The 14,203-nt window shown below is 40.5% G+C and overlaps 1 protein-coding gene across 2 annotated transcripts in view; it reads left to right on the plus strand.

Moving 5' to 3' along the window:
• The window catches only part of AKT3 (AKT serine/threonine kinase 3), a 322,405-nt gene that overhangs the window by 300,847 nt on the left and 7,355 nt on the right, over nucleotides 1-14,203 (plus strand). For both annotated transcript variants that reach the window (XM_058533528.1, XM_058533529.1), the window contains one exon: nucleotides 11,288-11,390. In XM_058533528.1, coding sequence (XP_058389511.1) covers nucleotides 11,288-11,390 — 103 coding nt within the window. The remainder of the gene's footprint in view (nucleotides 1-11,287; nucleotides 11,391-14,203) is intronic.

A 14,203-nucleotide genomic window follows, 5' to 3' on the forward strand; every position in this document is an offset into this window, starting at 1 on the left:
TGTTTTTTTTACTGAGGTAGAATGCACCCTTTAAAGTATACACTTCAGTGGGTTTTAGTCCATTCACAGTTGAGCAGCCATCACCACTAATTCCAGAACTTTCGGCTCTTCATTCCTTCTTGAAGATCCAGGTTTCTTTCTGGTATCATTTAGCCTAAAGAATTCCCATTATCATTTCTTGTAGTGCAAATTGTCTGGCAAGGAATTTGTTTTCTTTTATCTGATTATGTCTTTATTTTGCCTTCGTTCTTGAAGGATATTTTCACTGAATATAAAATTGTGAGTTATAGCTTAGTGGGTGCTTATTCAATTATTTGTTCCCTTGTAAATTATGTGTTACATCTCACTGGCTGCTTTCAAGATACTTTTGTTTGTGCGGTGGCTTTAGAATATGTGACATTCCCTGGGCTGAGCTACATTTCCCGGAAGTCCCTTTGCCAGATGAGATTCCGGAGAGAGATTCGGAGGACAGAAGGGAAGCAGCCGCTGTTCCATAGCTCCTTGCGTTGTAGCTTGTCTGAGCTCACCTCATTGGCCTGAGGCCTGCATTCACTCCATCCTCCTCTGGATCCTCTTTTAGCTCTTCCCACTGTTGGGCCGGGGTGTGTGGTTAGATCTGTGACAGACGGCCCTAGCTTGCCCCCGACACCTACACCACCGAGGTCAGAGATCATAAGAAATGACATAGGTCTCAGGCTGTGCTTGGGGGCTCCAGCTCGGGCGTCTGGGTTCCATTTTATTCTTCTCCCCGCTTTACCTGCGTCTTCCCTTCCCACCTTCCTGCCCAGTGGGTGCCGGGCTCCAGCATTGAAGGTGAAGACGGCAGCAGCCTTCCAGAGACTGCCTAAGTGGCTCCCACAGCTGAGTAAGTTCAGATCCCGTAATCACTGCACACACACACACACACACACAGACACACACACACAGACACACACACAGACACACACACACACAGACACACACACACACAGACACACACACAGACACACACACACAGACACACACACACACACACGCGCGTTCTGCTTCTCTACTTGACCCTGACTGGTAGGCTTTGGTTTTAGCCTTTGACTACAATGTGCATAAGTGAGGTTTCCTTGATATTTATTCTACTTGGAATTCTCTGAGCTTTTTGAATCTTTCACTAACTTTGGAAAATTTTTAGGTGTCTTGAAATATATTTTCTGTCTTATTGTCTGTGTCTTCTCTTTTTGTGATTCAGTTACACGTTAGACCTTTTGATATTGTCCCACGGATCTTTGAAGTTCTGTTCATTTTTTTCTATTTTCTTTCCTATACTCTTCAGAGGGGATAATGCCTGCTGATAAATCTTTAGGTTTACTGACTCATGTAATCTTTAATCTGTAAAGCCCATACAGTGAATTTCTAACTTCAAATATTATATTTTCCCATTTACATTTTCCATTTGAGTCTCTTTTTTTTGTTTCCATTTTTCTGATTAGATTTCCTCTCTCTTGATTCATTATGAGCATGTTTTACTTATCATCATTGAGCATATTCTAAAAGTTGCCTTAAAATCCTGTCTGCTGATTCCAACAACAGGTCGTCTCAGCAGCAGTCTCCATTGACTGTCCTCTTCTAGTGTCTGGGCCATCTTCTCTTGTTTCTTGTTACGTTGAGTCATTTCAGATTATATCCTGGACATTGTGACTGATATGTGGTAGTGCCTCTGAATTCTGTTGGATTGCAACAAAAAATATTGATTTTTTTTGTTTTAGTAGGTAGTTTATCATGGCTGAACTCAAACTGCAGCCCTGTCTCCACTCCAGTGGGTGGCAGTTAAAAGTTTCAGGTCAGATTATTTAGACTTCCCTCGGGGCTCGAGTCTGCCCCGTGCACGCTTGGTTCGGGAGTCAGCCAGAGATTGGGGCAGGCATTATATTCAGAATTTGGGGTTCTCTCTCTTCAGCTTTCTGTTTTGTCAGATTTCCCACCCCCTCACTTTAAAACTGCTATGCCTAATCCAGACTCTGTCCTCTGGTTCTTCATGGCAGTTAAGACTAGAGGTTTCTCATCCAAGTTTTAGCCTGCATGGTATAGACTGGGGCTCACCTTTAGGCTAAAAGCAAAGCTTAGTATTTGTTCTTAGCTATGCATTATTGCATGCCAAATATAAACCTTTTTTTTCTGGTGATACAGTAATGTTTTCTATTCATGCAAAGAAGTATCCCATAGATTCACATTTGTGCAACATTCTGAAGAGTTTGTGTAAGTGAGAGCTTATTTAAACACTGTGGATTACCAGTGAGTGTTGTGGTTAGTTCAGTGCATACCAGCAAGATAATTCAAGGCTGTTCCCTTCCCCACATGTCCCAGTTCTCAGTAGCAAACTCAGACTGTTTTAGGAAATGTATAATTTTCATTGCCTTTTGGTGTTGAATTGGCATCAGTAGCTGAAAGACCAAAGAATATTTTCCAGTGTTTATTCACATTTACTGCTCATCTACTTTTATGAAGTATTAGACTAAGGGCTGGGCATGCAAAGATAAATAAGACAAGCTCCCTGTCCTCGAGTGCTCACAGTGTAGTGGAGGAGACAGATAAATAAGCAGACCATTTACATTTCTGTGTGATGAGTGCTCTGTTCCAGAGCTGGTAAGAGTATCTCAAAGGATACCTAACCCGGGCTTTAAGAATGAAGAACCTTTTATGGAGCCTGCACTCAGGGTTAGATTAAAATGATTGGAATTTTATTCATATTATGATGCTCTTGGATAACTTTGACTCGTATGAAAATTTGGGGCCTCAGTTTTTTCATTTTACAATGAGGGGATTGGATTAGATCTATAAGATTCTTTTCAATGCAAATATTTTATAATTTAATTCAAATGCATTGAAAAGAAGAGATACTGAAAACTCACTTCTTTGTTCTTAACGAATAGAGTATCTCAGATCATCTAAAGTCCTATTTCACTGAGTTTCGCAGGTAGTGTGCTGCGTGTTATTTCTTCGCATTTTACGATTCTGCTCTTCAGCTGTCCAGCGTCCATCTACAAGGAGACACTTGGATGTACACTGACTTAGGAAAGGTGCATGTGTGTTTAGAACCTCTTACGCCCGCTGTCCATTCTTGTACCTTTTTTGGAGCCGGAGCCTTCAAAACTTAGCTCCCACCTTCTGAATCCTTTGTTAAAGTCCCGCTAGTTAACTAGCACATGCCTGGGCATGGATGGGGCTCCCAGTAAAGGCAGGCTCTCTCTCCCAGGGGTTTCTTTGCCTCTCTTCCCTCAAATTGAGCTTCACCCTTTCCTCCTCAGCTTTTAAAGCCCCTATCTCTCCTTCTTTCCTTCTCACCAAAAGCTCTTCCACCCCCCAGGCGCTCTCTTCTCACTGGATTTTTTCTAGGGGTTGGTCTGATATGATAATACGAGAGTAGCTGTCATTGCAGGAACTTGGGCAGAAGGAGACAGGTTCTTGGTCACCTTCATAGAAATATAATATGAATTTCTCTGTAAAATATTATAAATATTGCTTGGGAGCTTTATTAATTTTGCTTTTTTTTCTGTATTTTAGGTTTAATAGACTTTAATGTTACTGCCTGGGAAGCTACTCACATTATATAGTTTTTTGTTTGTTTGTTTTTGTTTTTTGTCTGTGTAAATAAGTCTCACGTTTTCTCCAGCTTACATGCAGCCTTTCATAACAAAACTGGCTTCTAAGTTGGAAATTGACTATGTACCTCATTTGTTCCCAGTTTACATACTCATTTAACTCTTGCCCATGTTCTTGAACATTTCTAATCAGAAACAGTGATTAGTGGCTGCCACACTGCTGATGCTGAACAGTGCCTATGAAGTCAGCTGGAGGAGGGATCAAGAGTGGATTGTTTCAGCAGGTTCTTACTGAAACCCTGAGGTTTGCAGTTAATGACACTGTGGTCATCCATTGAGTTTAACATATAAAAGTAGCTGAGATTTACAGTAGAGTACTTCTGACTGCAGTCAGTACTTGAGTGTTTCTAAATGAGAGTTAACATTGTGTCAGTTGATGCAGGTGTTTTGAGAGATGTGTCCAGAGAGAAAAAAAGAAGAAATTAAGATGATATTGGTTTAAAGTCAAAATAGAAAATTAATGTGTTAGTCTGCTAGGGCTGCCCTAACAAAATACCACAGACTGAGTGACTTAGAAAACAGAAATCTATTTTTCCACAGTTCTGGAGGCTGGGAGTCCAAGATCAAGGTGCTGGCGGGGTTGGTTTCTTCTGAAGCCTCTCTCCTTGCTTGCTGGTGGCTGCCTTTTTGCTGTGTCCTCACATGGTCTTTTGTGTGTGTGTGTGCCCCTGGTGTCCCTTTGTGTGTCCAAATTTCCTCCTCTTATAAGGACACGAATCAGGTTGGATTAAGGCCTACACTAACACCTCATTTTAATGTAATCACCTCTTTAAAGGCCCTGTCTCCAAATATAGTCACAAGGGGGTTAGGACTTCGACATATGAATTTAGGGGGTGGGGGAGTGGGCAAACTTCAGCCCATAATAATTAAATATTTAAAATTTGTTCAATTGTTGTTTAAAGTAAGTATATATTATGGAAATCTTTAATGAAATCCAAGGTCTGGGCCTTCCTGATGATTCCCGTGGGTTTGCTTCTGTTCAGATGCTGTAGCAGTTTTTTGCAAGTCCTCTGCCATACCTTTCCCCATCTGCAGAAGTTAGGGTTTTTTCTTCCCTGTATAGATGTTTATATTTCACTGTGTTGTCTTCTGCTTCTGTGTGTGAGGGGGGTTCGGGAGGAAATAATGTCCTTCAGCATGAATATCTTGACTTTGACTAATGTGTGGGGGAGCAATCAAAGGCAAAAGCAGTTTTCATGCAAAGTCTTCATACTGTAAGTGCTGTACTAGAAAGAGCTTGGGATCAGCAGACCTAGCTTTTTGCTGCTTCAGTTGCTGTTTCATCTTTAGCAAGTCATTTTACCAATTATAGCTTCAATTTCCTGTTCTCTAAAATGGTAGACCAAATGCTCTCTGACACCCCACTTCAGCTCCAGATTGAATCATGTATTCATTTATTCAGCAAATATTATTGAGTGCTACTATGTGGCAAGCAGTGTTGTAGCAATTGGAGATAGAGCATTAATGCAAAACAAAGTCCCAGATGAGATAAGTATAAAACAAATAGCAAGACGGTAGATTTAATCTCAACCATATCAATAATCACATTAAATGTAAAGGATCTAAACACCACAATTAAAAGACAGAGATTATCAGACTGGATAAAAAACAAGAACCACCTATATGCTGCCTACAAGAAGCCCACTTTAAATGTAAAATACAAGTAGATAAAAATAAAAGGATAAGAAATGATATGCCATGCTCAAACTAATAAAAGAAAACTAGAGTGGCTATATTGATATCATATGAAGTAGATTTTAAAGCAAGTAACATTACTAGGGATAAGGAGGATCACTGCATAATAATAAAGGGGTCAGTTCATTAAGAGGACATAACAATCTTAATCATTTATGCACATAATAATAAAACAAAATACAAAAACTAATAGAACTGCAAGGAAAAATAGACAAGTACACAATTATAGTTGGACATTTCAATACCTATCTTCAAATAGTTGATAGAAGAATTAGAGAGAAAAATCATTAAGGTTACAGAAGACTTTAGCAGTACTCAGCCAATTTAATATAACTGACATTTATAGAACACCAGCCAACAACAAAGAACACTCATTCTGTTCAAGATCACACAGAACATTTACCATGATATACTGTATTTGGGCAAAGCAACTTTCTATAAATTTAAAAGGGTCCAAATAATTTAAAGCATGTTATCATTGAATGAAAGAGAATGAAATTAGAAATCAAAACAGAAAGATATACAGAAAATCCCTATGTATGGGAAATTAAATACAATTTTAAATAATCCATGGTCAAAGAAGAAATCAAAAGGAAAACTAGAATGTGTTTTGAACCGACTAACAATGAAAACAAAACATGTTTAGCTGTGTGATACAGCTAACACAATACTTCAAGGGAAATTTATAGTACCAAATGGCTATATTTGAGAAGACGAAAGGTCTAAGATCCATGACCTTGTCTTCCATCTTAAGAAACTAGAAAAAGAAGAACAAATTAAACCCAATGTAAACAGAAGAAAGGAAATAATAAAGATTGAGGCAGCAGTCAATGAAATAAAAAAGAGAAAAATAATAGGGAAGATTGATGAAAGGAAAAGCTGGTTTTTTGAGAAGATTAATAAAGTTGATAAACTTCTAATCAAACTGAACAGAAAAGCAACAAGACAAATTATTAATATCATAAATGAGAGCGGTGACTTGGCTATAGATTTTATGGGTATGAAATGGATGATAAGGAAATATTATGAAAAACTTTATGTTGATAAATTCAACGATTTTGCTGAAATGGACAAATTTCTTGAAAGACACAAATTACCGACAAGAAATAGATATCATGCGTAGCCTTCTATGTATTAAAGAAATTACATTTGTAGTTAAAATCCTTCTTGCAAAGATGACTCCAGACCCATATGGCTTCACCAGTGAATTCTACCAAACACTTAAGTAAAGAATAGTATCAATTCTATTGAAATTCTTCCAGAAAATTGAAGGTGAGGGAATATTTCCAAATTCATTCTATGAGGCTAGCTTACCCTAATACCAAAAGCAGGCAAAGATAGTACAAGAAAAGAAAACTATAGATAAATGTCCTTAATGACCATATATAAAAATACTTAACATAATTTTAACAAATCAAATCCAACAGTAGATTAAAAAAACAACACATCATTACCAAGTGGTGTTTATTCCAAGAATACAAGGTTGGTTTAACATTCAAAAATCAGTCACTATAATTTACCATATTAGCAGACTAAGAAAGAAATATACACATGATTATCTCAATGGATGCAGAAAAAAAGCATTCAAGAAAATCCAACATCCATTTCTGATTTAAACAAAAAGCAAGCAAACAAACAAAAATACTCTCAGTAAACTAGGAATAGGAAACTTCTTCAACCTGATAAAGGACATCTAGGGAAAACTTATGGCTAGTACATGAATGGAGAAAGACTGAATGGTTTCCAAGGCAAAGCTGTTCACTCTGTTCAACATTGTACTAGAGGTTCTGGCCAGTGTGGTACGACAAGAAAAAGAAAGAAAATGCCTACAGATTGGAAAGAAAGAAGTAAATATGTCTTTATTCATGGACAACATGATTACCTATGTAGAAAATCAGATAGAATCTACAAAAAATCTACAGAAGTTTAACCTATGGGTTGCTTGATATAAGATAAATATATAAAAGATTGCAGGATCCAAAAACAACTAATTTTATGAAGCAGCAACAGACAATCCAAAATGGAAATTAATAAAAATATCATTTGTTATAGCAACAGAAATGTGAAGTACTTAGGGATACTTTTGACAAAAGATGTGAAAGACCTTTATACTGAAAACTAAAAAAATATTTTTGAGAGAAATTAAAGGCAACCTAATGCAACTAGATATACTGTGTTCATGATTTAGAAGACTCAATATTTTTAAGATGTCAGTTCTCTCAAAATTGGTGTATAAATTCAACACAACTCTAATCAAGATCCTAGTGGGCTATTTTGTAGAAATTGTTAGGTTGATTCTAAAATTCATGTGGAATTCAAAGGACTTAGAATGGCCAAAACAACTCTGACAAAAAACAAAGTTGGTGGACCTACACTACCTGACTGTAAGACTTATTATTAAGTCACAGTAATCAAGACAGTTTGTTATGGACAGATAACATCTTTATTTGCCCATAAAGATGGTGGAAGAGATCAGTGCAACCCCACAGAGAATCTGGAAATAGACTCACACATATGCAGTTAATTGACTTTCAATAAAAGCGCAAAGATAGTTCAGTTCAACAAGTTGTTCTGAAACAATTGGACATGTATTTTTTTTTTTAAAGAATTTGCAGCATATACAAAACTAACTGAAAATGGATCATAGTCCTAGATGTAAAGCCATCTAGAAAAAAACATGGGAGAAAATCTTTGCGGTATTAGGTTACGCAAAGATTTCTTAGGTGAGGCCAAAAGCATGATCCATAAAGAAAAACTGATAAATCAAACTTAAGAATGTTCTTGAAAAGACACTGTTAAGAGGATGAAAGGAAAAGCCACAAACTGGAAGAGTATTTGCAAATTACAAATCTGGTAAAGGATATGCACACAGAGTATATAAAGAGCTCTGTGAACTTAATGACAAGAAACAAAAGAGCACGTATTTGAACACACTTCACCAAAGAAGAAGTAAACTCATGAAAAAGATCATTATTCATTAGGGAAATATAAATTAAAACATAGTAAAATACCACCACATATCTAATATTGAAATGTCTAATATTGAATGTCGAATGTTGAACAGACTGACCAAACCACGTTTGGCAGGATGTGGACAAGAGGAACTCGTCTACACTGCCGGCAGTAGGTGATGCAGGTACTTTGGGGAACAGTTTGACCGTTTCTTAAGCAGTTAAATGTACATCTGCTATGGCCCAGCCATTCCATTCCTTGGTATTTGTGGAAAATAAATCAGATCTTATGTCTGTACAAAGACTTGGGCATAAAGATGCCTAGCAGCTGTGTTTGCCATAGCCCCAACCTGGAAGCCACCCACATGCCCATGGACCGGTGAGTGGGTAAGCAAACTGTGGTACGGCTGTGTGGTGGAATATTCCCCAGCAATAAAGTGGATGAGCTGTTGGTACAGGCAGTGATGTGAGTGGATGTGAAAATAATCCTGCTAAGAGAAAGAGACCAGACAAAGAACGCATACGATGTGAGTCCAGTTACGTAAAAGTCTGGACGGTATGAACAGATCAGTCGTGGCAGAAAGCCTGTCCATTGCTGCCTGCAGGGGGACGGGGGAGAGGACAGGGTGACACAGGGTCAGGAGAAAACGTTTGCAAGTGGTGGATGTGTTCATCATCGTGACTGTGGTGACAGTTTCATATGTATATACGTGTGTCAAAACTTATCAGATTGTATACTTCATATGTGCAGTTTATTGGATGTCAGTCATACCTCAGTAAAACTGTTGTTACAAGTCCTTGCCCTCGGGGACCTCATGTTTTATTGGGGAGGAGGTGTATGTGATGACACTAAACAAATAGAAGTATATTTTGCGTGCGTGTGTGTGGGTGTGTGTCAGTTGTTGGAAAGTCTTTTGAAGACGAAGCAGCGTGAGGATGGAAAGTGATGGGGGGGGCGCCTGTGGAGAGGAGGTCAGGCGAGTCTTCTGTGTGTCGTGACATTTGAGCGGAGACTAGCTGAAGCTGCCCTGTAATCTTGTGAACACTGGTTTAAGATCTGTTTCAGTTTTTTCAAGTTGCCGGTGACCACTCTCTCTCTCTCTCTCTCCTCTGAAAGGATAGAGCTTTCCCCTAACTTGAAGGCAGATTTAAGTTTTTGCCATCAGAAGGAAGCAAATGGGAAGGGTGGGCAGACCTACCCCACATGCCCAAAAGAAGCCCATTTGTGCTGAAAGAAGTTTCATGGTTAATTTTTGATTGGAAGGATGGAGATCTGCTTTTTGGACATTTCTGGAATGGTGGGTCAGAAGGAAGGTTACAGCCAGCGTCCCAGCTCCCCAGTTGCCTGCCAGGCAGTTACCCCTCAGTATCTAGACGGAAAACCAAGAACTCTCCAGTCTCTGTTGCCTCTGGTGTTCTTGTGCCCATGTGTGTGATGCTGGTGAGAAGAATGCACTTGTGTCTGGTGGAAGAGGGAAGGTTTCCATCAGTGCCGTGAGAGACTTGCTTGTGTCCGGGCATCCTCACAGAGCAGCTAGAAAGAAGAGGTGTGTCCTGGCTCCACAGCAGGTTTCCCCTCCACTGGCAGAGGAGCATGTTCCGGGGGGGCGGGGTTAGAGGGGCTGCAGGGAGAGCCCTGTTGTTCTTTAGTAACCATTACCAGCCGAAACATGGAACCTGAATTTGGTTTGATCCCCAAAAGAGTCCTTGCTAGTAATAGAGACTTGAGAATAGCTGTGTACTGGGGCAAAGGGAAAGAATGATAAAAAGAAAAGAGATTAAAAATGCTTTGTAACACGTGCTGTAAACTGAAATATGGTCCTTTATTTTGAAAACATTCTTTTAATTCTGCTTACCCTCCGGTTTGTTAAAACATTGTCTAGAGAATAATTTAAAGATTTTTGCCTTATTATTTAACATAAATTTGGTGACAGTAAGAGTGGGAAAATGCATTGATCTAAAGCCAATTGTGTATTTCTGTTTCTGTAAAATTTTTATAAAACATACTAATTTGTGTCATTCTATTTTCCATTTTTCTATCCACATGGGAATTTCCTTCTAAAAGCAGCATCTCCTGTTCTGAATGGTACTCATCAGAGCCTGTACTCTGACTGCAGGCCCTGGGACTGGCGTCCTGTGTTAAAAGTAACCTGTAGGCTCTATCTGTGAGGCCAGAGCCCGAGAAGCAGGAACCCCATCCTGGCTCCTGCTCCCTCGCAGCCAGTGGAGGTCACAGAGGTGGAGGTTCACGTGGCTCAGGCTCTCTAACCTCCAGCAACCCAAGACTTTCCCCCACCCCATGCCTGCTGCAGGTCTGAGGCAGAGGAGTCCAGTTCTGTCAATCCTAGAGCAGTTACTCTTAATCTCTTTTGAGTCCCAGTCTCCTTTGAGGATCTGATGAAAACTGTGGACGAAACATTGACACAGAACTTCAGGGGCTGCCAAGAACCCCTGTTCCAGAGCAGGGGTAGGCATTAATGCCCGTCTCAAGTAAGCAGAGTTACAGTTCTTTGCCAGGTTCAAAGGCAGCACTCTGCCTGTGACCTAGGAAGTAACTGTATTATCAAGTCATGTTTTTAATGATAACCTGCTCAGCCAGGTACCAGGAAGAGAGGTCGAGGAAAGCCAGCCAGGTTGTGCTGTGGCTGCAGGAGGAGGAGCCTGCATTTTGTTGCAGTGGTTAACATCCATATGGTTTTGTATGTGCGTGTGTTACTGGGGAAAACCATTAGGACAGACTTTTCAATGTCCTCTTCCTACCCTGTTCTTTGGTTCTCGTTTGTTCTATTTCACATAATCCCTCACACTTGAATCATAACAACCAAGTACCTACTGTTCTGTGTTGAGACTGTTGAAGGGAAAGCCGACTGACCACCACGGTGACCTCACACGGTGGCTCAGCATCCAGTCTCGCACGCGGTTCATTCAGTTATTTGCTCTCTAATTTTATTCTAGAAATGAATCTTCCTAAATTGAAATCCGTTAACGGTACTCTCTTTCTTCTTACAGCTTGTACCTCCTTTTAAGCCTCAAGTAACATCTGAGACAGATACCAGATATTTTGATGAAGAATTTACAGCTCAGACTATTACAATAACACCACCTGAAAAATGTGAGTAAATCTAGAAGGCAACTGATAACATTCTAATATAATTGAAGAAAACAGTCATTTTTTTAATTGGATATTTTCAAGATCAGATTCCACAGTGACTTATTCCATTTCATTTAAGAATATGCAGTTACTAGTGTGGAAATATCTAAAGACACCTAGCTGAGAGAAAAGGTGTTTTGGGTAGGAGAAATTATAAGCTAAGAATTATAGACTAAATTATAGACTAATTAGTGCTTCCTTCCTGTTCTCCAATGGACTCTTTTCACATCAGCTGAAAGGATTCTGAAATAGAGAACCCCCATGTTTCCCAGAATGCTCATTCATATACCACCTTCAGAATTTTGCTAATTCTGGTCTCCTACTTAATAGTTTTTAAATTCACTTTAAATCGAATCACTCTTTTTTACTTAGCTTTATCTTAAGAATAATATCGGTGAAGACATAATTTAGTTTGCTAATAATTTTTTATAATATAAATTAAATTACATATCTGTTAAAACTATACGTTCATGCACCACTTAAAATCATCCTGCATACACTAGTGTGTGCCCCACACTTTGATAAATACCTAAATAAGTGGGCTTTAATGGAAGAAAGGTTATCAAGCATGATTTATAAGCACTCTCATCTGCTGACAAAGGTCTGTCTCTGTTGTCATTGGTTTAGGAGTGAGGATAAAACTGAGTTTCAGGGACGTATCTGGAGAGCTAAAAGTTTCCTTCAGGTCACACGTCTTTTGGCTCACACAACATTGGGTTAGCTTTTCCCTCCTCTTCTTTTCCTTTATATCCTTTCCTCCATTTCTGCTCCTCTCTTTCCGTTTTAAAGGGCAGATTAGTTGATAGTGCCGATGTACTGAGTGTCCATGCAAGGGAAGGTTGGGTGAAGTGCTGTTCCAACTGTGGATGTAGTCCACTGATTACAGCATTGGAAGCACCCAAGGGGTCATCTCAGCCAAGAGTTTAATCTGGGCCCATGGCCTGATAACAAGGGACTGTGAGCACCCTGAAATGAAAAATATAATTATGTATGCATATGTGTACTTGTCTTGCTTTAGACTTGCAAGAAGTTAAGAACCTCTTAACTTGCATTTATAAGGGAAGAAATTGAAACCCAGGGAGAAATCGAGATTCCCCAAGTCCCGCAGTTAGTGTCAGCCGTAGCCAGGAGCAGGACTCACCAGCGTGGCCAGTGCCCAGGTTAAGTTGTGAGATATCAACATGTGGAAGTGCTGCCCATGGTGTATCGCCAGTGGTGGAGTGGTGGGTCCCTTCTGTCGGTGCACCATTGCTAGGATCTCAGAATCTCCAGGAGTTGAAGATGATGCTGGAAAGCCTGTGGAGTTTGGGCAAGTGGCTCAGGACTGTCTGAGTGGAAGCAGTGGGCACAGGCCTTGGCACAGTTTCCCCTGGCCCCGTGTGGACTGTGGGGATATAATTGTCTGAAATGCTGGGCAGTGCCAGGGAGTTGTTAGATTGGCCCTGGAGTACTTTCTACCAGAGAGCATTTGCTAGGCCTCGCCATTTGGATATAGCCTTAATTGTAATCAGACCACATTATTCCCCTGCTTAAAACCCTCCAGTGGCCTCCCATTGTGCTCTAAATCCAAACTGCTCACGCCAGCTTACACAGCCCTGTCTGCTCTGGGTCCCATCCACCTCTCCGACCTCATCCTGTTCCATCTTCCGCCGCTGTCCTGTGTTCTAGCCACAGCTTGAACATACCAGCTTCCCCGGGACTGGGGACTTGTGGGTGTCCTGTTCTCTTGGCCCAGAATGCTTTTTTCCGGGACCTCTGCATGAACAGCTCCTCTTGTTCTTCAGATCTCAGCTGAAATGTCACTTTACCAGAGGGCTTTTTTTCCGCTCCCAATCTAGAGAGCAGTATAGCCCATCAGACTCCGTCCCCCGACCTCTTAATTCCCTACTTTATTTGCTGATATTCTTCTGCTTAATTTGTTTGTTTCTTTGTTCACTGTCTGTTCTCCAACTAGAATGCAGTAGTTCTAAGAAGAAGGGTTTGGTTTGCCTTATTCACTGCTAGCCCCAGTTCCTAGCCAAGTGCCTGGCACAGCAAAGGTATTCAGTAAACATGTATTAAATGAATAAATAAACATATTATGGTGTGGGCCCAGTAGTTTCCAGGCCGGAAGGAGGCCCAGCTCTTTACAGAGAGTGTTGTTGCCCCTCAGTGCCCAGAATTTTGTGTTTGGCTTGCCTCCACGCGATACCCACGGTGGGCATTGGCAAAGTAAGATCCTAACACGTCTCGGTCCTGGCCTCATCCTCTTTGAGATAGTTTCCTTTGTTAAATAGAGCTTTTGGCATTTGTGGGATCTTTTAGGACAACTAAATATGTGACTTTGGAAGGCATAGAAATAGGTAGGCTCTGTAAATGCAAAGCCATGAGTACATAATTTACCTCAGAAAGTTACCAGCACCATCCTAGGATGGAAGAGGGTGTTGGGGTTGCAAAAGCCCCAGACTCAGACCCCGCTGCATGTCCTGGCTCTGCCACTCCCCGGGTCCCAAACATGGCAGGTCTCTCCAGAAGGTGGGTGCAGGGCTGGATGATCTCCAGGGCCCCATCCTTCTCCCACTGTGTGCTGAGAAGCCTTCTCTTTAGCAAAGGCACCTGGAGTTCTACAAGTTTGAATAACTCTATTTTTAATTTTATTAAAGCACCAGATTAACCTACGTGAGGGGAGATGATAGGCCCAGCACAATAAACACCTAGGAAAAAAAAGGATGAGCGTGAACAGAGGGATGTGAGGAGGGGACTGACTGAAATGGGATGCCAGGAAATGTTAGACT

Source organism: Diceros bicornis, chromosome 38 (genome assembly GCF_020826845.1).
Source record: "Diceros bicornis minor isolate mBicDic1 chromosome 38, mDicBic1.mat.cur, whole genome shotgun sequence".
NCBI classification, from domain to species: domain Eukaryota; kingdom Metazoa; phylum Chordata; class Mammalia; order Perissodactyla; family Rhinocerotidae; genus Diceros; species Diceros bicornis.